This window comes from Micromys minutus (genome assembly GCF_963924665.1).
Source record: "Micromys minutus genome assembly, chromosome: 15".
NCBI lineage: Eukaryota > Metazoa > Chordata > Mammalia > Rodentia > Muridae > Micromys > Micromys minutus.
Genome location: NC_137984.1, coordinates 28,586,048 through 28,611,917, shown reverse-complemented (window position 1 = coordinate 28,611,917; position 25,870 = coordinate 28,586,048). Strand labels below are relative to the sequence as shown.

Here is a 25,870-nt window from a genome sequence, read left to right as displayed (position 1 = left end):
ACATAGCCAAAAGCAAAAATAAAACCAGAGCTCCTTTACTTTGTGTGCTGATTAAAAGGTCTTAAATAAAAGCTACAGGGTTAACCATGTTAACCTCTGATTTGCCTCTGCCCGTGTCTTCTCCACTCAGTGGCCTTGCTCAGACTTACTCAGCAGTTCTGTTCCCTCCATCAACCAAAACTATTCTGTAGGTCTGTCGTCACCAATCTGGCACAGAAAAACATGATGAAGGTAATACATGGGCCACCTGGCCACCAAGAGAATGACACTTTTTTTTTTTTTTTTTTTTTTGATACAAAGAGTTTAGTTTTAAGATGTGTGTCTGCCACACAGACCATTTTATAATCTATGAATTTTAGATGTTAAGCCTGAAATCAGCACAAAGCAATTCAACTGAAATGCATGATACTTCCATTCCACTAGATGCTACGTTGCTGATTTAAAACCCTGGTTTGTTAACCACTTCAGTTCAGGAGTGATTTGCTCAGATAAGTGGCAACTACTGAAGCTGTTGCATTTGTTTCTTATGGTCACATGATGTAAACCACAGGAGTGTTATAGGAAAGATATTTATAAAATTATATACCTTGGTATATTCATTTAAACTTACTAACTGTCTGCAAACCTAAGCCAGCACATTTTCAAAACAATAAAAACATAACAAAAACAAACATGAGGTTGCTTATGAAGGCCATAGCTTTGGGGCAACTAGACCCAGACCCAGTGGACCTGCTCGTGCTGATGGTCCTGTCTACTTGCAGGGCTTTATGGCTACAGCGTATTCTTCACTCATGGCACACATGACAGACACCTAGAAGGGGGAAGAACAGGCAGAGTTGCTCAGGAGGTCACACACAGGAAAGACTGGTCACTAAACACTGTATACTTATGAACCTTTTATGTTGAACTGGGAAAGGTACAATCCACAGAAATTCTCCTCCCCGTCTGCCTTCCTATTCTTAAACTCACAGGTGGACCTCCAAAACAATGGAGTTCCCCGTAAGTCCAGAAGAAAGAAAACAAACCAACTAACAGCACCTCCCAAACTTGCTGCTTCTGGTTACAGGTCTTTAAGATCCTATGCACATTGCAGCAGTGGTTTGAAGGTACAGTTCACTGTTTTGAAATTCATATATTATTGTGTTTGTGCATGTGAACAGACAAAAAATACTTTTATTGAAGGTGAAGAAGCATACATTGTAGGTTGATGTCAAGGTGATACATGGTTGGAAAGTAGAGAGTGGGGTGGGGACAGATGTGGTAAGGCTGAAGAGAAGGTGAAAGCAAGAGATTTAAGATGGAGGCAGTAGAGGAGAATGGTTTTCAGATCAAGGTGACTTAGATCAGTTTTATCTAGTCCAGGCGGGCAGTTTATAGCTTTATTAATTGGCAGTGAATTTATTGTTTGTATTGTGGATTGAGAATTTAACATATAAATCTGTTTGATAAGTTATTGACTGTTAAGTCATGTTTTTACGGCTGTGGAGGACAGTGTGTGAGAGCAATGGCTGAGAGGAAGCTGGAGCGTGCAGTTCCAGCTCTGTAGCCTGCACAAGGTGAGGGCGCGTGGGGCCCTTGGAACGAGATGTGTGGGTACCAGGCTTGGTAACTAATCGCCTAGAGGACCGTGTGGGACTGGGTGCCCGTCTCTACACAGGAGTGGCTCCCGTGGAGTGAGACCGCGGGAACAGTAGCAACAGAATCACTGTTTTTAATATTTTACCATAAGGCACAGAAAGAAAGACAGCTCAAAGTAGAGGGGCACTGGGAAGCGGAAGTCTGCACACAGTCTTTCATGCTAACTTATTCAGGGTCGGCGGTTTATGTAATGATTCGGAGACACAGCCTCCTGTCAGCCTTACCTGCACATCTTCACCTGCATTGTACTTCCCTTCAATTTCTTTGCCCAGTTCACCTTCTGGCAGCTTAAGATCCTCACGAACCTCACCAGTTTCTGTCAGCAGGGAAAGGTAACCATCCTGAATACATATGAGCTATTAAAAGAAATGATAGGTGCATACTGATTAAATCATATCCATCTTGTTGTGATGTTTACACAGCTCAACTGCAACACACATTAGTTTGGACAAGAACACAGCAATACACGAACAGATTGTGGCATTTAAAAATGCTAACACAGCTTAAGCCTTTAGTACTAGCATTAGGGACACAGAGGAAAACCTGGTCTACACTGCAATCTCCGAGCCAGAAAGCCAGGACTAAATAGTGAGCCCCTGTTTCAAACAAACAAACAGGAGAATGCAGGCATATGGGATACTGCTAGAAGGGATGTGTAACTGACTTCCCAGTAGCAGCCTCCTCACTCTCTGCATTGCCAAGTCTGCATTGCCAAGGTATTGATATTCACATGCGCGATACACAGAGAGGAAACCATGCATTTCAGGAAGTTTTCAAATGCTTTAAAAACTTTCCAAATCACAAAATATAGACCCATCTTCCTCTTACCACCACACACGCATGACTATATTATGAGCCAATCTCCCTGTTAGTGGGCATAAGTTAGCTTTTCACCACTAAGATGATACATTTTATAACTTGGTTATAAGCAAAGTGAAGCAGAAACTTTTGGTTTTCAGGCCACTGCCAACAGGTTTTTAAAAATGTTTCCATATCTATAGTATATGCTTACATGTGGTATATATTTTGTTATTTACACACACTACCACCTCTTGACCCTCCTCTGAAGCATTAGTGCCTCTTCTATTTTTATGTCTTCTTTATTTCTTGGTGACCTGGTACGTTTCATTAGAGTTGCTTATGGAAGCATAGGTGAGTTTTGTTAATGGGATCCTGGGCACCTTCTCGGTGGCTATATGACAGAAAAGACGTCTCTCCCTCCACTAGTGCCCAGTGACCATCTATAGATCCTCAGGAAGGGGTAGCAGTAACACACCCTTATCTATGGCATCGGTGGAACCAACCCAATCATGAGCTAACCTTAAGAAAGCAGGCTTTTCATATAATGCTTAAAAATGAGTTTTTCTGTTTGTGTGTTGCTGTGTGTGCATCTGTGTCTGTATCTGTACAGGTCACAGAGGTCGAAGCACCTAGATCCTCTGGAGATGGGGTTACAGGTAGGGTGCTGGGAATTGAACTTGGGTCCTACAGAATAGCTGTCCCTGCTCTTAACTGCTGAGCGGTATCTCCAGCTCCCTGCCATAACTCTTTTATTTCAGGAATGAGGAAAACAGCAAGTCCCCACCAACAGTGTACACCCAATCCAAGAGCCTTTGTCAAGCCATTCATCCAGACTATCTGCAGCTAGTGCACATGCGCGGAGTGAGACATGGGCCCTTGACTCTAACCAGAGTGACATAAAGCAGCAGACCATACAGGAGGAGTGTTAACGTGTTCCACCATCAGCACCACTTCCCTGATCATGGTTTTTCAGATGTAAATTCTACAGTATGGTTACCCCAAGAATGAGGACACACTCTTATGTAACTTTTCAAACTAATCTATTATCCATTTTCAAATGTGCCCGTTGTTCTGATCCTGCTCCTGGATAACACCTGTGGCTTAGTGCTGTCATGTGGGTTGTGTTTTCTTTTACGTGAAGCAGTTTGTCTTCCATCATATCTTCCAAAGCATTGACACTTGCTTGGTTTACAAACTGTCTCTCAGTCTGGATCTCCCTTGTCGCCTTATAATTCATGTAATGCACAATTGGAAGAAATGATATCTACATGATGTGTCCTCAGAGTAACAATCACACCAGAGGGAAATGTATCTATCTCACTAATGGTAACTTTGACCAACTGGTTACTAGGGTATCTGTAAGATCTTTATAGACTAAATATAACTCTCTTAAAAAAGAGGAAAGGAGCCAGTGGTGTTACCGTTAAATCTCAATTATGTTTTGTGCAGCATTCCATCTCTCCTCACCGCCTTGGGATTAGAACACATGCAGTGGGTGTGCCAGACTCCCAACCAGCATGGTACTAGAATGTAGCATCTTTTCTTTACTGAAATGTTTTACTAAAATAATGGAGGGCTACTTGGAAAAACAGGTGATTTCACATCTAGAGTGGGAGCCTGGAACGAGCGGTTTACTAGACTATAAGGAACTGTCAAGACCATGAATTAGGTATGTTCCAAAGGACTCAGGAATTAGCAGGACGAAATTCCTATTGGCCAGTAACAAAACAACCCAAAAAATCAATATATCCATATTGATATTGATATATCTATGACAAAGATAGTGTACTGAAACTCAAGTGTGTTGCTGCCGAGTTCATAACAAAATATCAATAACATGAGTGGGTACTGGGAACAGGTCATCTCAAAACTGACAACGTGAGAGGGTGAGGTGCTTCAGTGGGTAAAGGAACTTGCTGCCAAGGCTGACAATTTGACTTCAGCATCTAGGATTTACAGGGCAGAAGGAGAAAGAACTCCCTCACCAGTTATATCACGGTATACATATATGGTCCTCTGTGCAATGTGCGTGCACACACATACACATAAATAAATGTTTTTAAAATATTAAAATCTCTGGTAAAGAAAAGCAGAGGGAAGGATTTATCCTGGCTTCCTTGTATGCACACACACACACACATGCATGAGCATGTATCCGGGAGATACATGGCCAGGTCCTCGAGGTAAAAACAGAACAATCGAAGTTTCCACAGCAGCAGTCTGGCTTTCGGAGAAACATTCTTTGTGGAGTGAGGCGGTGAAGGTATGTGGGCAGTAACCTTACAGGAAAAAGCAAGATTATTCTATTATTCTATGGGGGTGTGTAGACTGAGGTCAAGGTGATAGACGACTGGACAGTAGACACTGGGTGGGAACAACGTTTTGGGAAAGTGGAAGAGGAGGAGAAAGCGGGAGATTCAAGAGGAGGCAACATGGAAGTGGATGTTGATGTTTCTCTTGGTGCATCTTTATGTGGATAAGGTTGTTATGAATATTTAATAAGGGATGGAATTGTACAGGATCATTTGACTTATCTAGGTAGGCAAATTGTATTATACCAATTGGATCAGAGTATTTTGGTGTGCTCTTTGATGTGGCGACTTAATTGAGTTCCAAGAGGGTGTGGTGGCGGGACGCACAAAGTCCACCACAGAGCTGGGATGTGTGTAACTTGGTAACTAACCGCCTTAGAGGACTGCGCCCGACTCCACACTGAAGCGGCTCCTGGAGTGGTTCCCATGGAGTATCACTCCGCACAACCGACGGCAGCAAAACAGAACCTTATTTAGTAACTACCACAACATGGGTGCATGCCCTTGACCCCTTAATCCCAGCACCAGGGAGGCAGAGGTTGGTGGATCTGAGTTTGAGGCCAGCCTGGTCTACAGAGCAAGTTCCAGGACAGCCAGGGTTACACGGAAAAAAAAAAAAAAACTGTCTAGAAAACAAAACAAAAACAACAAAACAAATCCAAGAAAAGCAAGATTAATTTATCTAATACTTGACAGGTGTACAGAACTTCAACTGTGGAGTAGCCTTACTTAAGTAACAGCCACAAAGAAGGTGACAAAAAACTAATCTAACTCTGAACTCTTGTCTTAGAAATACACAAGAGGAACATGGAGACGGTGAGGACATGCAGTTAGCAACATCTAGATGCCCGAAAGTCTACAGAACAAATGATCCAGTCTCTTCACTGAAACACTGTAGGGCAGTTATGGTGTATGTGTACGTGTGGGGGGTGGGCAGGTAGAAGAAAGATTTCAGTGCATGCGAGAGAAACTGCGGAACAGAGTCAAGATCCTTATTCAGTCCCTGCATTGGTGTAATACACTATAAAACAGAACCAGAGACTACCACTCTCACTAAAGCAACACAAGGCAGCCAGGAGACTAAGAATGATGGGATATCCTCCAGGAACCAACAACTGTGTTAGGTCCGAGAGTGCATATGGCTTAGTTCATAGTCCTTAGCCTTTAGAGATATATAATAAAACATAGGTAAAACGGCAAGTATCTGAGATTTGCTTCAAAATAATCAAGAGGAAGAGCACATGTGAAGAAACAGCAAGTGTGGGATACAGGCCAGCATGGCAGCACATGACTTTAGTCCTGGCACCTGGGAGGTAGCTAGAGGTTTGTAAGTTCAAGGCTAACCTGTCTCAAAAACAAACAAACATAAAAACAAGGCAGTATTACAGAAGAGGAAGAAAAGACAGTGAGAGCCAGCTATCTAGGATGGCTGCTGTGTGAAGCAGTATCATCTGGGCATAAAGAGCCTCACACGCATGGACTCTCGGCAGCTCCGGTTTCCTGCGCAAGACCTGCACACAACTGAACCATCGACACGGGATCAAACCATTAACATGGGATCAAACCATCGACACATGATCAAACCATTGACACGGGATCAAACCATCCACACGCCAGCACAAAGAGGGAAAGAACACATGAGGCTCCTCCTGTCAACTGAGAAGCCAACTGGTGGCCACTAGGGAAAAGAAAGTTAGTTTCCTTCAGCAGGGTGGACTGGTTGGTTTTCCACACACCTGTAGATGATGCCCTATGCCATGTGCATATAGCAGCACTATCATATCTGTATATATACAATACTGTCTGTCTGTCTGTCTCTCTATCAGCTATCTATCTATCTATCTATCTATCTATCTATCTATCTATCTATCGGAATTGGAGGAAAGGGAGTGGATATTATGTAACTCCATTGCATTAGTGTATGACGTCACCAAAGAATAAGTAAAATGTTTTCAAAGGACTGGGGTACAGGTAAGACAAGATTTGTCATATATTGATACATATCAAACCTGGCTGATGTGTATACAGGATTTTGAAACTTAGAAAATTCTCACAAAAAGAGTAAAATACATCAAGTAGGAATGTTTGGCAGGTAAGCCTGCTTGCTGCAGAAGCCTGGTGACTCATTTGGTTCCCGGAACTCCCATTGTAGAGGGAGAACTGACTCCTCCCATGGCAGTAGTGCTCTCACTTGCATGCGCTCGTGTGTGCACACACACACACATATAACAAAATGAAACGGGAAGATGGTAACAAAAGGATGCAGGATTCTAGAAAGCGGTAGAAAGCGGGAGCACGGAGATACTAACTGCTTTGAGGCACAGTGGGCTGAGAAGGAAGGATAACAGGAAGGAATGGGGCTCTAGATCTGCCAGTGATGTGCCTAGAATAAGAAGAACGTAGAGACGGGGATTATGGGAAGGGTGTTTTCTTCCTTTTGCCTGTTTGTATTATTAATATACTACAGACCGCAGGGAAAGATTATCACTGCAAGTGCTTCCTTAGCCCCAGCTTCTGAATTTGGCTTTACAATCTATTCCAAAACAGGTGGCTGTCACTACGCAAGGTTTCTTCCTGTCAACGTGTGCCTTCTTCCCAGGCACTCGTCAGCCACCTCCCAGAAGCTACTGGTCCCTGGTACCGTGAATTCTTGAACATTATTATACCACCTAAATAAACAAGAAAAAAATGAGCTGGGGTCTTATGTGACCCAGCAAGTCACTAAGTTGGGTGTGAACAGTGCCTGTCACCAGCCCGTGGACGGAGCACACATGAGGTGATGTGAGTAGGTCCTAAAGCAGCAGTAGTTTGATAAATGGCTCAGACTCAGAAAACACTTCCTTCCACACTGACCACGTCCCCCCTGGGAACTTATACCAATGGCTTGGTGGAGAACTCTCCCTGACTAGTTGACTGAAAGCAAGAACTTCAGAATGGTTTCTAGTGGCTATGTATAATATGAGGGACCATACAGAGGGGGCTGTGAAAACGGTGGGGGTGGGGTGGGAAAACTTGTACTGTGTGGATTTCTACTGAATATGGGCAAAGAACCAAGAGCTGGGCTGGAGAGTCAAGGATGCTGGAGAAGCAAGCTACAGGAATTGTTAGTGAGGTCTAGGGTAGTAGCAGTGAACAGACCTTTCCAGATGTTAGCCAGTGTTCACTGGCGGGTTCCTGCTGTGTCTGTGAGCCCCTCAATGAGATAAAAAGATAGTGAATGACACTCAACTTTTTATTACTGCTGCCTCAACAGCTCAACAGGCTTAATGACACAGCTTCCTCTCACCAAGGCCGACAGAGCACTAAGCCTCACAGAAGGGAATGAATGATGCAGGGTTCCTGATGCAGCTTACCCGGTGGGAACAGGTAGTATCTGATGCCACTGCAGAAGGAGGGAGCTACACTTCCTGCAGCAGACCCAGTTTACATGTGGCTTAGCTTTTCCTGCCCACGGTGCTTCTGCTAAAACTCCCCCGGGGTTTAGAGTATGCCTTGTCTCTGTGATAGCACCTTATATTTTCTGGATAAAATACTCACCTACAGGCGAAGTAATGGGACAGTGAGATGCTGCCCTAAGAAGCCAATGGTTCCTGACCTTCACCTCTACAAACAGCTTGCCTACTGGAATGGCCCTGAAGACACACTTATGGTATCTGTTGGGTAATGGTTTGTGGGCCTAGGGTTCTCTACTATAGGCTACAGTAGATTACATGCTGCTCCTTTTCCTGCCAATAGAATGCCCTGACTTAGGAACCTAACATGGCTTTTTCATTGATATCCTTAACAAGCCTGTAGCACCTTTACTGCTTCTCCCTAAAATACTGGGCTCTTCTGGTTTTCCATTCGCAGAGGAAGAATGGTTGCATGAAGAACATGAGATATTCACAAACACATTAAAACAATAAAAATCACATCATCTATATTTTCTTTATTACTACGATCCTGCCTAACCTGCAATATGGAGGTGTGAGATGGCTCAGGGGGCAAAGGTGCTTGCCTACAAGGCCGATGTCCTGACTTACATCCCTAGAACTCACATCCCTAGGAGTGAGAACCGACTCCTGGGAATTGGCCTCTGACCTCCACATGTGTTTGTGTGTGTGCACACATGTATATGTGTGTATGTAGGCACACTAATATATTAAGTGAAATAAATGTATAACTTGGATTTAAAAGTTATAGTTCTGGCAATCTACTGACCATCTGCAGCTCTGTAACACACACTTTATATTTCCTGTGCTGAGTGACTTTTCTATGAGGAATGGTCTTCAAATGACAGATAAAAGTGCAGCAAATCCGGAAAATATTGAATTTAGAGTAAAGTGAACAGCAGTACAGACTTTAAAAAAAATATGATTCCAAAGAGAAAGTCAAACAAGCCATTTCTCGTTTAACAAAATGGAAAATCCCTCAAAGGGTCTGAAATCATTTTCTATTTTACATCACCACAGAGCCCCAGACAATTATAACTTCTTTTGAGAAAACTAATGAAAATTGGCAATTCGAATCTGAGCCAATATGGGAGTCAGGAGACACACTTTATTGTATTCTGAACTTATTTTAAAAATACACAAATTACATCTGTAAATATTAACATATTTTTCTCCCAATTCTTTTATTTTTTTTAAATTATTAAAATGAATAGATGTTCACAATCCACTTTGGCTGGCTGCCAAACTGGCACTCAAAATATTGAATTCAGCAGATGCAAAGGAACTGCACGTAGCCAGATAATGACAGCAGCAGGAGTTTAACAAAGGCACATAGACAGAAGAGTGAAGATCACCGGGGCATAATAAATAAACTAGGAAGCTCACAGAACTAAGTTTCCAAACGAGTGACCAGAGATAAATATCCACTGGCAAATTTATAACAGGCACACTATGGCCCTGAGTCCTTCCTGTATCCAAGGTGCCCACTGAGCCTCAGAAAAAAAACCTGTGAGAGGTTTGATTTCACCTCTCAATTTTATGAAGTAAACGAGACAAGAGAGGTCAGATAACTTGTCAGCAACGTCACACCACAGTGAGTCCTAAAGCAGCGTCCTGACTGGCACCGTCCTCGGCTGACCATTCTGCCATGTGGACTACTAGGGGCGGGGCTAGGGAAAGTGAGGAAAGCAACTTCTTGGGTGCATACTTGAGGAGGCACCCAACCACCTCAACCACAGAACACTTCGAGGAAAAGTAAAACATGAGAACTCAAAACTCACACGACAAAACGAAAATCTGCAACAGAGACAGGACCACATTGACTAATTGTGCTTCTGCCCAAGGTTAGCATGTGGCTTGGCACTGTTATTAGGCTGTGCTTTACTTCTGCACAGGGCCCGAGGAGTATTCTGGGACCTTTCTAAATACCCCAAGAAACTCCAGACCAAGTCAGCCCTCTGATGTTACTTTTCAAGCTTCAATCAACGGTCCCTTAATCTGGTAACATTATTATGTGAACTCTGGTGTAGCCTGCTGAAGCATCCAACATGTAATATAAACTACTGAAAATAATGAAGACTAAGAATTCAAAGAGCTCACAAATCAAGATGAGAAAAGTAACCCATTTTGGCCAAAGTAAATTCTATATTTAGTCTCAATCTGACATGTCAATCTTACACACCACTGTGTAAGGGTGTATTTGTTTAACTAGTGTTTACTGAGCACCTACTATGTACCACCTTTAAAGTCAATGATCTGAGAATAATGGAAACAGGGTTATGATATAGGAAATGTGAAGCAGACCAAAAGTACTTGTCGTTAGGCAGAGCTACTTATGGGCACACACTTTTTCATCCGACCCACATGTCACTCTGGTTTGTAGACGGAAAGGCAGAGGTTTGGAGAAGACACATGCTTTGTAAAAGACCATCTAACTAGAAAGTGCCAGATCCAGTTCCAAGCCCAGATCTCCTTGACTCAAAATGTCACTTCCTTTGGCATTTGATATAACTATCAAATTATTTTAAATTCATACACATTCAACACAGAAAACATTGGCACTGTGAAAATATAAAACTATTCACCAAATTAAAACTAGAGAAACATGTTCACACAGAACGTTACTGAGTAAATGCATTTGATACCAACCTTCTTAAATCTTTCTGATTCTCCTGCCTCTGGATGCTACATTTAAAATTTTTTACTTACACCGACTTATCTAGTGAACGTATGCATGCAGGTATGTGTGATTCATAGCTCATGTGTCGAGAACAGTTCCCTCCTTCTGGAGAGCTCCAGAGTCAGGCTTGACAGAAAGTACCTAACTAAGTCATCTCACTGGCCTAATACAGCATGTTTAAAATGCAGTAGGGGCTGGAGATACAGCAAAACTATGGGTTGCTTGCCTAAAGCATGCACAAGGCCCTGGGTTTGACCTCCAGCACAGGACAGCCAGGCATGAAGATGCAACCTATAATCTTAGCACTCACAGGCAGAGGCAGGGGGGTCAGAAACTGAAGATCATCCTCGGATGAACAGTGAGTTCAAGACCAGCCTCAAATATATGACCTCCCTACTTCACAACAACAACAACAACAACACAAACAAAAAGTGCACAAAATAGTAACAACAGAATAAAACAAAACACTATTTCTCTAATCTGTAAGACAAATGGGGTCTATTTCTCTAATCTGTAAGATAAATGGGGTCTAGTAATGGGTAAGGAATATACTCTGTAAAACTACTCTCAAGTCTTGTGACTAAACCACTAAAGAGGGTGTTTACATACGTTTGAAACACTGTTAAGGAAACCAGTACCTACTTGATAATCATTCCTCTTAATATTTGGGACATCCATGTTGTGAGTAGAAGGACAAATATCTTCGTATTTTTTGCCAGTGAAGATGTCAATCCCAACAAGGTGTACCTAACAGAGGGGAGCACAACGGGGACACGGTTAGGCTCTGTCAGCCATGTCAGGCATAACGCAGGAGCCCAATCCCAGCACTGTAATGGATCCTTTCACCTCCTTCCAAGGTCAGCCTTTTTCCTTTAAAAAAAGAGTTGCAGTGGCACAGGACTGGGGTTCAGTGAGTACCCCGAACCAGAACAGTTTCATGGTATCAGAACTCAAGACACTACACTTCTCAGCACTCCAGTGACTAGAGTCCACAGAAAGTGAAAAGCCAGGCTGAGAATTATAAGGAGAGGCTTGTTTCAACTAAGCAAGATGCTTTAGAGCGCCGGGATTGGAAGAAGTTTTAGTTTCCAGTTAATGAAACATTCTAAAGGGCCCAGTTAAAGGAGAGCTTTGAGAGTAATGCCTGATCATTCCAGAGACTGAGGGAAGAAAGGGGGGACAAAGGTTATTTTAAACATAGAAATCTCACGATGTAGAATGGCACATAAATGATCTAATCAGTGAAGCCAAAGAATGACTTGGAAGGGCCTACCTTGGCATGACCATGCTTCCCAGTCTTGGAAGTTGACATCTCCACGATTTTGCATGGTCGCCCTTTGAGCACCACGAAGCCGTTTTTGCGCAGGGCTGAGCACTGCATAGGATAAGTGCTGGAAGCCCCTGCATCTCCAGTAGTGAAATCAATTTCGTCTGCCATGGTGGGCTGGGGAGATGTGCGGTTTTTCTAAGGGAACTATGCGAAAAGTTTGTTTGCTTTTTAATAACCGGCATGCAGGAGGGGGCATGTCTCATTGTGAAGACAGGTAACAAGCGGAGCATCACCAGCCCGTTTTCTGCATTTATAGGACATCCACTCTGAGTGGTGTATACTTTGCCATTCAGGCCTCTGAAAACTTTTCCAGCCCTTGGTGGGAGGTGGGGAGGAGAGCCGCAGAGAGTGAAGCCAGAGAGTGAAGGCGACACCAGCGCCTGGCCAGCAGGTCCCGTCCCCACCACCCCACCTCAAGAAGTGCCCACGACCTTCCTGCGCCGGGCTTGCGGGGCCCGGCGCCACCCTCCGCCCCATCCCCGCTGCCAAGGCATCCGCCAGGCCGTAGGTACGGGGAAGACTGGGACACGAGCACCCCGTCCGGCTGCACCTGGCCCTCAGCGTGCCTAGGACCCGCAGCGGCGCCGCCCTGGCATCCCGGTTCGGCCCAGCGGCGAAGGGCCCGAGCCCCAGCGGTCCCGCGCCCGTCCGCCTTCTAGTTCTCAAGCATCTCGGCTCCTCCCCTCGCCCCGGACCCCAGCATCACCCGCTGCATCCCTCGCCCCGCTCGCCCAGCCCCAGGTCTTCACCTTCTGGCCCGCACCGCAAGCCTTTGCTGCGTCCGCCGGTCCCTGCGGCTGCGGCGGCGCTGGCGGCCGCGGCTGGTCCAGGAGACGGGGCGGGGCCGCCACGCTTCCCACACCCGGCTCCCCGCCCCGGCCCGCCCCGCCCGGGCCCGCCCCGCCGCGACCACACTTCCGGGATAGGCCCCTGCGCAGCACAGGCCCCGCCCTCAGGCCTCCCATTGGTCAGAGGCTTCCCGAGGTCCCGCCCAGTCACGTGAAGCTCGCCCTGGCAACCCCACGTGCTGCGGATTAGTGCACTTCCGGCGTGCAGAGCTGCCTGCAGTCGCCTGCTTGAAGCTTCGCTGTGATGCATCCTCATCTTCAGTTCGGGGCAGAGTTGACCTTGGAGATGTAGCTCCAGGTAGCTCACTCTGAGTCCTAGCACGCAGGTGCATGGGTGCTGTCACTTAATGGTCTTCAAATTCTCAAATCCCACGGATATTGCAAGAGTCCTGGGTGTCGGTGGAGTGGAACTCTGAGTCCAGCTTCTGGTACAGCTTGCAATGCTCCTTGGGGTTGGAATCCATGCTTGGAGCTCGAAGAATGCTAGGTGTGGTGTACTATTTCATGACTGCATTGTCGGTCCTCAGAGGGCTCCAGACACCCTATGGTGGTGCAGCCTGGAGAGTCAGCTGTGTTCCTAGGGGCGGGAAATCCCATGTGCCTGGAGACTTTCTGTTGCCCTTGGATCTTCCTGGCATCGGTGTGCCCTAGAGTTTGGGGTTTTGTGGTGGTTTGTGTTGCTAAGGAATAAAGACAAAGATTCCTGAGAAGTATGCTTTCCTTTTACAGTTTCATCATAGATTCATCTCTCACCTTGGAGAGAATCAAGGTAATTAACTTACTCCCCCCACCCCCACATCCCAGTTCGTGTTGTTCAGTGACTTTGTAACGCCATCTTGTAAGCAAATCCAGTCTCTTACGTGTTCATATATGCAGAACGTATTTCACTTGGATTGTTTAGAAGCAGTAAGTTCATGGCTTCCATAAAGTAAACTCCACCTCTTGCTACTCTATGAAAGAGCCAAATTAGAAACCCAGGCTGCTGAGTAACTTCTGCTTTTCCTTATACTGCCTAACTTTTCCCTATTGCTGTTGCTGCTGTGTAACATAATAACATTACATAGTGTACTGTTTACATACATGTAACATTACACAGTGTAGTATTTACATGCATATGAAACATTACATAGTGTGCTGTTTACATACATACATCACATTACAGTGTGCTGTTTACATACATATATAACATTACAGTGTGCTGTTTACATACATACATAACATTACAGTGTGCTGTTTACATACATACATAACATTACAGTGTGCTGTTTACATACATACATAACATTACAGTGTGCTGTTTACATACATACATAATATTACAGTGTGCTGTTTACATACATACATAACATTACATAATGTGTTGTTTACATGCATATGTAACATTACACAGTGTACTGTTTACATGCATATGAAACATTACATAGTGTGCTGTTTACATACATACATAACATTACAGTGTGCTGTTTACATACATACATAACATTACAGTGTGCTGTTTACATACATACATAATATTACAGTGTGCTGTTTACATACATACATAACATTACATAATGTGTTGTTTACATGCATATGTAACATTACATACTGTACTGTTTACATACATATGTAACATTACATAGTGTGCTATTTATATACATATGTAACATTACATAGTGTGCTGTTAAATCTCCATTATTTAATTTTGATTACTAAAGTTTTTGTTTAAGCTGAGGTTAATGTTAGAATTTATTTGAAATAAGGTTTACTTTTCTATGAGTTTTGAAAAAGAAAATCAGACATACAATCACCCCCATCATCAAGATAGAGAATATTTTCGAATTCCAAAATTTCTTGTGCCTCTTGGTCACCAGCCCTGCTTTCCACCCCCACCTTACGCTCAGCCAGACCTTCCCAATAATTAACAGCTACTCCTTTATCCTCATTTTGAATTATGGGAAAAGGCCTGCACAATGAAGCAAGCCACTCTGAATCATATAGCTTGTAAAAGTCAGTCAGAATTAAAGATGGAATTACTTTTTTGGCTGTCTCCGGATTCATATAAGATTTGTATGTGGACTCAAATGACTACTTAATTCAACAAATACAGTGACTTCTCCTGAAGTATCTAGAACACTGAACTAGCAAATTCTGAGCCCTTGATTCCAGGAGAGTCACAGTATTAGGTTCCTTGTAGGTTCCCGTGGCCACATTTTCATGGTGAATGAGTGATTGTCATGTTTATGTCTATTAGAGGCATTTTATTTCACATGTGTTTGTTAACATTGGGTGTGTGGCTGATAGCACTACAATGTAAGCCTGCAGGTATTTTATTTACATACGTGTCTTCTCAATTGGTCACAACTGGTCCTTGTTCATAGGAACACCAAAGAACTTTCCAGCGTGGTACTTGGGGGCCATTTTAAGCAGGGAATCATCAACAGAAAGCATAAAGTGCAAACCAGAAAACCAAGCTCTGAAAACCATAGAGAACAGACCGGAAGGAACATGTACACGCAGTTTGATAGTTGAAACATGAAAGAGTTTCTGCTCTTTGGCTTCAGCCCAGATCTCTGCCCATGCACAGATGATGCCGAAAGCGTGTTGTTCTGGAGGTTTTCTTCTGTGTCTTTATGCAAACCCACAAATAATGAGGGCTGAGTATTTTATTTACTTTTATAATTCATTGACTATTTATCTGAGCACTCTTCTGGGGTTTCCGGTGGGTAGAGTCAGCTCTTTGTCTACAAGCTGCCCACAGTCTGTCAGTCTAGTAATTTCCAAAGGTAAGTGGTACAGACATAACTAGGGAATGCTGACAGAAGGAGGTCCTTCTTTTTAGCCTGGGTGTTGGTCAGGGGGTATCCCAGGCAGTCTGCGTGTGATTTTGAGTTTCCTACAGATAGGGTGAAAGGTTTCTTAAAAGCTGAAATTAAGTCCCATTAATATGTTTAGTTTAACCTAATCAATATGTTTAAATATTCTTTCACATTTAATTATAAAATTATTACTAAGCCATTGTACATTCTTTTTTTAAATTAGTACTAAGGTTTTACAACCTGGTCTAAATTCACAGTAGCCACATTTCAGGCGCACTGTAAGCTGTATGTGACTGGTGGCCTGCCTGTGGACATCACGGATGTGAAAGTATACCTATAGCTTCTCCGGAGAGCTCAATCTGATTTGTGATTTGATGTTTGGGTAGAAGCCAGAAGTAAGAAGCTGCTAAGGTTTGGATGTTAGTTTCTCCCAAAAGACAGATGGAGACCCTGGATCTTCAGCTGGTGGCATAATTTTGGGAGATTTCTGGAAACTGTAGTGTGTGGGACCTGGTTGGAGGAAGAAGACCACAGGTGGTGTGCTTCTGATGTTACCTTGTCCCTTTCTGTCTTCTCTGCTTCCTGACCATCGTGGGGAGAAGATGCTTTCTGATACAAACTCCCAGGCCATGATCATATCAAAACACATGGGAGCAAACCATGAGCCAAAACAAGTACTTCCTCCCTTAAGATGTTTTTGTCAGGCATTTGGGCCATAGCAATAAAACGTTAGCACAGAGGGCATTTGGAAAATGCATCTAAATGACATGCAGCAGGAATTCAAGAGCCCAAATGATAGCATCATGGTTTTATCTGGCATCACAAATGGCTAAGCATATAAAGAGATGGGTGAACGCTAAAACAACACAGATGATAAAATGATAACCTTTTTGTTCTTTTTAATTTAGAAAGACTCCCCTTTATAGGGGAGAAAACTGGTAGGAGCAGGAAATTAATTATGAATAAAATAAAGTTTATTTTTTTGAACTAGTTGTGACTGAAGATACAGAATCGAGAGAATTTTAATGGAAGAACAGAAAAGCAATCATACCTGAATGTTGGAAGTCAAGATAGAGAGGCACAGAGTGTAGAGCCTTAAACTAAGACGCCAACAGAAGCACAGCTAACACACTCGTCCTTTGGACAGTCCTTAAACATGCTGAATAGCTTTAATGTCAACTTGACATAAGCTAAAGTTGTTTAGGGAAAAGGGAACCTCAGCTACAACACATTTACCAGACTGGCCTGTGGGTAAGCCAGTGGTGCGTTTTCTTCATAGTTAGCTATGTTTCTGTTGCTGTGATAACACCACGAACATGGTGACTTAGAAGAGAAAGCACCCATCTGGGCTTCTTTCTTTTACAGCTAATATCCACTTAGAAGTGAGTACATACCGTGTTTGACTTTCTGGGTCTGGGTTAACCTCACTCAGGATGATCTTTTCTAGTTCCATCCATTTAGCTGCAAATTTCATGACATCGTTGTTCTTAATAGCTGAATAGTATTCCACAGTGAAGATGAACCACATTTTTTGTTATCCATTCTTCAGTTGAGGGACATCTATGTCGGTTCCAGTTTCAAGCTATGGTGAATAAAACTGCTATGAACATAGTCAATCAAGTGTCCTTGTGGTATGGTGGAACATCTTTTGGGTATATGCCTGAGATGCCGGATTTTTTAAGTTCAGACTCCATTTTAGAGAACCTGGCCTAAGTTTGAATTCAGGTAAACTAACAGGCTGGTTCCTAGTATTAGTTTCCAAGTTAACCCTCTAACAAAACCTGAGCCTAGCTCCAGACTCTAGGCTAATCCCCAACAAGACCAGTGTCTCCAGGTTATTCCCTCAATCAACCTGCATTCCCAGGTTACAAGCCCACCCTTTGTCTAACGACCACCAATTCAGAGGAGAACAGAAATTAAGTTTATGATATGACTCCCAGCATCAGCCAGTTATGATAAAGGCCACAATAGCTTTTCAATTAGATCCTTACACATGTACTCCCTGCTTGTTGCTTACTATAAAGCCTTGCCTCAATAGACATTTGGGGTTCCCTCCCCCCAAAACAATTCTCTGTGACAGCAGTGCTTGTGGATGAGGGGAGCTAGCCTGAATAGAATAAAGACCCTGCTGTGAGTTCCATCAGACTGGCTCCTGTTTCTTTCTTTTTTGGAATCACTAACACTTCCCTGGCACTACATTCCCAGGTATAGCTGGGTCTTGAGGTAGATCTGTTCCCAATTTTCTGAGGAATCGTCATATTGGTTTCCAAAGTATCTGTGCAAGTTTGTACTCCCACCAACAATGGAGGAGTATTCTCCTTGCTCCAAATCCTTACTAGCATAAGTTGTCACTTGAGTTCTTGATCTTAGCCATTTTGATGGGTTTAAGATGGAATCTCAGAGTTGTTTTGGTTTGCATTTTCCTGGTGGCTAAGGATGTTGAACATTTTTTTAAGTGCTTCTCAGCCATTGAGATTCCTCTGTTGAGACTCTTTTCAGGTCTGTACCCCATTTTTAAATTGGATTATATGGTTGGTTGATGTCTAGTTTCTTGAGTTCTTAATATATTTTGGATATTAACCCTCTGTTGAATGAGAGGTTGGTGAAAATTAACACCATCAAAAAGATAAAATGGCAGCCTACAGAATGGGAAGAGAGTCAACTTCCTGAACAGAACAATAGCTCAGGCACTAAGATCAACAATTAATAACTAGGACCTTGTGACTCTTAAACCAGCGCATTCAAGGTTATTTCCCACTTTTTCTTATCAGGTTTAGTGTACTTGATTTTATGTTGAGGTATGTTTGATCCACTTGGACTCAGGTTTTGTTCAGGGTGATAGATATAAATCTGTTTACATTCTTCTATGTGCAGATATCCAGTTGGACCATCGAAACTTGTTGAAGATGTTGTTTTTTTCCCCATTGTATAGTTTTAGCTTCTTTGTCAAAAATCAAGCATCCATAAGTGTGCAGATTTTCTTCTGGATCTTCAATTCAATTTCATCGATTAACCTGTCTGTTTTTATTCCAATACTATGCAGTTGCTGTCACTATTGGCCTATGGTACAGCTTGGAGTCAGGGATGGTGATGGTGATACCTCCAGAAGTTCTTTTATTGTTAAGGATTGTTTTAGCTGTCCTGTTTATTTTCCTCCATATGAAGTTGAGTATTGTTCTTTCAAGGTCTGTGAAGAATTGTGTTGGAATTTTGATGGGAAGAATTGCGTTGAATCTGTAGATTGCTTTTCACCATTTTCACTGTGTTAATCCTATCTATCCATGAGCATGGGAGATCTTTCCATGTTTTGATATCCTTTTCATTTTCTTCCTTCAGGGACTTGAAGTTCTTGTCATACAGCTCTTTTGCTTGCTTGGTTAGAGTTACCCTAAGATATTTTGAATTATTTTCGGCTATTGTGAAGGGTGTTGTTTCCCTACTTTCTTTCTCAGTTCATTTATCGTTTGTGTACAGGAGGGTTACCGATTTTTTTAGTTAATTTTGTAACTGGCGGCTTTACTGGTGGTGCTTATCAGCTGTTGGACTTACCTGGTAGAATTTTTGGGGTCACTTATGTATACTATGATTTTATTTGCAAATAGCGATATTTTGATTTCTTCCTTTCCAATTTATATCCCCCTTTATCTCCTTTAGTTGTCTTATTGCTCTAGCTAGAACTTCAAGTACTGAATTGAATAGATATATAGAAAGAGTAGACAGCCTTACCTCTTTCTGATTTTAGTGGAATTACTTTAAGTTTCTCTCCAATTAATTTGATGTTGGCCATTGGCTTGTCGTATGTTGCCTTTTTGTGTTTAGGTATCTGCCTTGTATCCCCGATCTCTCCAAGAATTTTATCATGAAGGAGTATTGGATTTTGTCAAAATTTTTTTCAGAATCTAATGAGATGATTGTGTGTGTGTGTTGTTGTATTCATTTTGCTTATATGGTGAATTGCATTGATGGATTTTCACATATTGAGCCATCCCTGAATCTTTGGGATGAAGCCTATTTGATTATGATGGATGATGTTTTTGCTGTGTTCTTGGATTCAGTTTGTGAGTATTTATTTATTTATTTATTTTGTTAGTATCATTGCATAAATGTTCACAAGGGAAATTTGTTTGCAATTTTTTGAGTCTTTTTAAAACTCAGGATGACTGTGGCCTTGTAGAATAAATTTGACAATGTTCCTTCACTTTCTATTTTATGGAATAATTTGAGGAGTATTGGTATTAGGTCTTCTTTGAAGGTCTGATAGAATTCTTTTCTAAACTCATCTGGACCTGGGCCTTTTGGTTGGAAGAATTTTGTTGCAGTAAATAATAAAAGGATGTCTTAACCTTTTATTGGCCCTCGTAGGCTCACTCCATGGATGCCGCTGTAGTGCGGAGCCCAGTACACACATTGATTCCCACACCATTTGCACTCCAGGCCGCCTCTAAGAACTCAGGTGTGGTTCACTCCACCACCCATGTTGTTTTTGTCCCGGGTGGATACGACCACTCTGGTGTATTCCATTTCTCCATTGTCTAGCACAAATATGACTCCAAAGACCGGTAGCCTTTCAAGTGGGTTTATATATTAAATTCTTAAACCACAAACTCTCTACACAATAAGCTTACATCCAAATGACAAAGATATAAACTGCCCTTCTATATGAGATGAAAAGACCTATAGAATCCCTTAAAAAATTTCATATCTACCTATGCCAATTAAGTCCACCTGGATCTAGATCCTCTTTCTCCAGCTCCATCTTGATTCCTCCTCAAATCTCCTCTCTGTCTCTTGCCTCCTCTTCCGCTCCTTGACCTGTCTCTGCCTATCTCTCTCATGTGCAATCATTTATCACCTTAACATAAATCTACAGAATTTTAATGGCTGCTTCTATTTTCTTAAGGGTTATAGGTCTATTTAGATGTTTATCTGTCTTGATTTAACTTTGGAAGTGGTATCTATAAAGAAAACCATCCATTTTATTTACATTTTTCAGTTTTGTGGTGTACAGGTGTTTGAAGTAAGACCTAATGTTTCTTTGGATTTCCTCAGTGTCTGTTGTTATGTCTCCCTTTTCATTTCTGATTCTGTCAATTTGGATCTTCTCTCTCTGCCTTTTAGTTTGGATAAGAGTTTATCTATCTTGTTGATTTTTCTCAAAGAACCAACTTTTTGTATTGTTCTCTTTGTTTCTACTTATTTTTTTTATTGTACTGGCTAGTTTTTGGGTGTCAACTTGACACAAGCAGGAGTCATCACAGAGAAAGGAGCCTCAGTTGAGGAAATGCCTCCATGAGATCCAGCTGTAAGGCATTTTCTCAATTAGTGATCAAGGGTGGGAGGGCCCATTTTGGGTGGTGCCATCCCTGGCCTGGTAGTCTTGGGTTCTATAAGAAAGCAAGCTGAGAAAGCCAGGGGAAGCAAGCCAGTAAGAAACATTCCTCATGGCCTTTACATCAGCTCCTGCTTTCTGTCCTTCTTGAGTTCCAGCCCCAACTTCCTTTGGTGATGAGCAGCAATGTGGAAGTGTAAGCTGAATGAACCCTTTTCTCTCCAATTTGATTCTTGGTCATGATGCTTTGTGCATGAATAGAAACCCTGACTAAGACATTTATGAAGACACTTAATCCTATTAACTTTCCTCTTTGCAACACAGTCATTGTGATCATAAGTTTGATATGTTGTGTATTCATTTTCATTGATTTTAGAAAGTCTTTAATTTCTTTATTTCATCTTTGACCCAGTGGCCACTCAGTAGACAGTTGTTCAATTCCTCTGAGTCTGTAGGCTTTTTTTTCTGTTATTAAAGTCCAGTTTTCATTTATGGTAGTCGGATGAGGTACAGGGAATTATTTTAATTTTCTTGTATTTCTTATAACAATACAGTTCCTTATGTTGTGGTGACCCCAATCATAAAACTTATTTTGTTTCTACTGTAAATTTGCTACTGTTATGAATCTGTGTTTTCTTATGGTTTTAGATGACCCTGTGAAAGGATCATTTGACCTCCAAAAGGATCACAACTGATTGAAAAATTGCTGTTCTAGAAGACAGAATTTTAATCACATTAGCTTTGATTTCCCAGCCACTCCTTGACATGATCTTTTGTTCCAAGGGTCATCTTTCTAACTCTGAATTATATCATAGTTCCTGCCATATTAATATAATATTTATGTGTGTGTGTATGTATGTATGTATGTATGTATGTATGTGCCTATCTATCTATCTATCTATCTATCTATCCATCCATCCATCCATCCACCCACCTACCCACCATCCATCCATCCATCCATCCATCCATCCATCCATCCATCCATCCATCTATCTATCTATCTATCTATCTATCTATCTATCTATCTATAGCAGAATGGTATGACACAGGTTTCTAAACAGCATTAACTAAATCATTATAATATATTTTTGTCACTATAATAAACAGTATATACAGTCGACTTATAAAGAGAAATGGTTTGTTTTGGCTCACAGTTTTGGAGATGTCAGTTAACACATTGACTTCATTGCTTTTAAAGTTAAGATGAAGCTATGAACCCTCCCTCCCACTGCCTCCCACCATTGCTACCCCCGCGGAACCTTTAACACGTGGGCCTTTGTGGAACAGCAAGGAACCAGTCTATTGCATGACGTATTGGCAGATACCCCATATCAGCAGATTAAGCTGGTTGAGTTTTGTGGATTTCTCTATAGTTGTGTTCTGTCTTCCCACAAGCAATTTTCATTTTTAAATATGGCTATATGCCCTTATCCCCAGTTAATGTCTTTCTGCATTTTAGTTATTAATTACAACCAACGATGGTTGAAAATGATAAATGGAAATCATCAGAAATTAATAATTGATGTGTTCTAAATCATAGGATGTGTTGAGTGGATGATGAAATCTCATGCCATCCTGCTTTCTTCTGCCTAGAATGTGAACCAGCCCTTTGTCTAGTGTATCCAGTCAGGAGCCACTTTCATTATCAGATCAACAAATAAACCTCATTTTATTTAATAATGGCCCCCCCACACCCAAAAATACTGATTTGGATATACTAACAGTTTGGATGTCCCAAGTTTTAAAGGAGTTCCTTACGTGAAAAGCAGGACTGAAACATTTGCACATTGTGTGTCCTAAGCTCCTTGGTAAGAACCTTCTCCCAGCCATGCAGAATGTAAGAAGGGAAGAGAAGGGTCCACGCTGTTTGTGCTGTTAATTTCCTAGACTGTGAGACTTATAACCACAGTGTATGTGGAGTGTTAGCCAAACGGACAATCACATTATAGGCCCTTGTCTGTGATTTCAGTTATGACTTAGAGAACTTGGAACATAACCCTTGCAGAGAATCGGGGGCTACTATATATATATATATATATATATATATATATATATATATATATATATATATATAAATAATGAGATACCTGTAATTATTTCCAAGACGTTTACATTTTTACTTCCAGTCTCTCTGCATTGGAGTTTGATTATGGACTAAGTAACGGTGAAGGGTTGAGCTTAAGGGGACTGCTGCCTTCCTCCCCGGGGAGTAAATACCATTTCATCGAACAAGTAAAACTTTTTAGTCACATATGTGCTGTTGGTAGTCAGAGGATGTGAGGTGCCTTATCTATTTTTCACATAACTCTATTTCTTTCTGGGAAGCTCTTTCCCTATTAGTTAGGTACTTTAGGTTTACAAATAAGATCAGTCACTTTCATAGTACACATGTGAAAAACTTGGTCTTTTAAAGCAATCCAATCTTTCAAAAATTATATGTCTCTGTCTGTCTGTCTCTCTCTGTGTATAGGGTGTGAGTATTTGCATGTTTCTGTGTGTATGTGTGTGAGTATGGGGATGTATGTGTGTGTGCATGCGTGCACATGCATGTGTAAGTCAGAGAACAGCTAGCTAGATTCAAGACTCTTCCTTCACCGTGTGAATCCTGGGAGTGAAACTCACATCGTTGGACTTGCCAGCAGTGCTGTTGTCTACCGAGCCATCTTGCTAGACCAAGTGCTAGCCTTTAGTCAGATGTTTCTCTTGTTTAAGGTAGAATTTAGATACTAACCTTTTTTTTTCTTGATTGAAACTATACCATGGAAAATAAGCATCCTACCCAAAAGTTCTAGAATTCTTTGTCAGTCTTTACATTGTTTGCATTATTCTATGGCAGTGTGAAGCAGGGCTTTCACTTTATCGTAGTTAGGATCTCCATTGCTGAGAAGAGACACCATGACCAAGGCAACAGTTATAAGGACAACATTTAATTGGAGCTGGCTTACAGGTTCAGAGATTCAGTTCATTACCATCAAGGTGGGAACATCACAGCACCCACAGGAGGGCATGGTGCAAGAGAAGCTGTGAGTTCTACATCTTGTTCCGAGGTCAGACAGCAGAAGACCGGCTTCCAGGCAGCTAGAATGAGGGTCTTAAAGTCTGCATCCACAAGGACACATATCCTCCAAGAAGGCCACACCTCCTAATAGTGCCACTCCCTTGGCCAGGCGTATTCAAACCACCACATGGTGCTATCATTTCCTGTCAAGCAATGCCTCCTCTCTCAGTCAGCATGTAGCCCTGAAGAGAATTGAAGTGCTTCACTGTGCAGTACAGACTACCAGGTTCTGTCTCATAGTGTGGGCTTTGAAGGTGCAGTAGCATTTCTACCCCACCTATGCTCTTTACAGTTCTCTTTATTCACTTTCCAAAGGTAGCATACAAAGCCAGGGTTTGCATTATGGTGTTTGGTAGATGTAAGTCTTTGCATTTATTCTTCATCTCCCCTCCCCACTGTCCTCCCCCATCTCCTCTGCCCCCTCCGTGCTGTTCTCCTTCATCCTCTCTTACACTTTCATGACATATGTGTTCCTTTATTTTCCCTTTCCATCACTTCCCTATTAAATACACTGTCGGAAGTTACTATATTTATTAATATGTTCATTATACTTAATAAGTTATTTTATTAGTAATAAACTAGCAGCCATAAGTTTGGAAAGGAAACTGACACATAGATTCTTTCAGAAGATGCAATTTACTAAGAGAAAAGGCCTTGAGAACATCATTGGGCCTCAAGGTAGGAAGGAGAGCATTACACAGAAACAATTCAATATGTGCAAATCAAATCATGATTGGGCCCTAGTGCGAAGAAGAGGCTTCCTTTGAAAACGTAGAGACCAGGAGTGAGAACAAGGGCTGGAGAGAGAGAGAGACAGCCACAGGGGTCAAGATGGTAGAGGAGAGGAACGCTTTTCAAAATGACTCCCCTGAACAGATCCCAAAAACAAAGGAAATACCAGCCTTTTATAAGTTTCAGGGACTGGCAAAGTTTTTCACATTATATTGATTTAGTTCAGTATAGTGTACGTGACAAAGATCGTGGAAGGGCCAGGTTCTATTAAACGAGAGTTGTCAAGATAGAGCACCAATTGCTGCTTCTCAGTGTCCCAAGAGAGCAGAGGCACCACGGTTAGATTCAGGCTCTGGGATCAGGCCCAAAGGCACAGGCCTATGTTCTAACTTCCCCTCTAACTTTATTTTTTTCCAAAGCCTACTTTTCATGATGTCTCTTAAATGCTTTAGCCTCTCTTTTAGCCCATCACCCACCAAAGGTAGTGGAAAAGAAAGGTTATCACGATACGAGGGAAGTGGACTTGTTTAGATGTGATTCTCTGGAGCAAATCCCATTTGGATTGTCAGGAAATGGACAGTTCCGTTCCCATATCAGCAGCAACAGCCGATCTACTCATAAGCACTTCACGGACCCACCAGTTCAGTAGTGTGGGGTTAGCAGCTGTGAAGGCATGACCTAGCAGAACAGCCAGGCAAGGGTCAGCAGGAGGAATTAGGACCATCAGGAGTTCTGGGAGAAGTTCTCAGCTGTGCCTCTCTCAGCCAAGCGAAGAGCAGTGAAGATGCAAGAGACCAAGAAGCGTTGTATAACTCACTCTCTGCAAGCCCTTCTCACAGTCTGTTGAGTCCTATTTATACTTCCTCCAAAGAGCATGCGTCCTCCACAGGTCTTACCGCATGTCTTCCCTCAG

At 42.2% G+C, this 25,870-nt stretch overlaps 1 protein-coding gene across 1 annotated transcript; it reads right to left on the bottom strand.

Annotated features, from left to right (window-relative positions):
• Positions 1 to 677: 677 nt before the first annotated feature.
• Positions 678 to 13,076, bottom strand: EIF5A2 (eukaryotic translation initiation factor 5A2). Its single transcript, XM_080929562.1, has 5 exons — positions 12,942 to 13,076; positions 12,136 to 12,306; positions 11,505 to 11,609; positions 1,863 to 1,994; positions 678 to 811 (listed from the first exon to the last, which is right to left on the bottom strand). Exons 2-5 carry the CDS (start codon positions 12,298 to 12,300, stop codon positions 752 to 754), a joined length of 462 nt encoding a protein of 153 aa, XP_080785688.1. The 5' UTR covers positions 12,301 to 12,306; positions 12,942 to 13,076; the 3' UTR covers positions 678 to 751.
• Between the last annotated feature and the right edge of the window lie 12,794 nt (positions 13,077 to 25,870).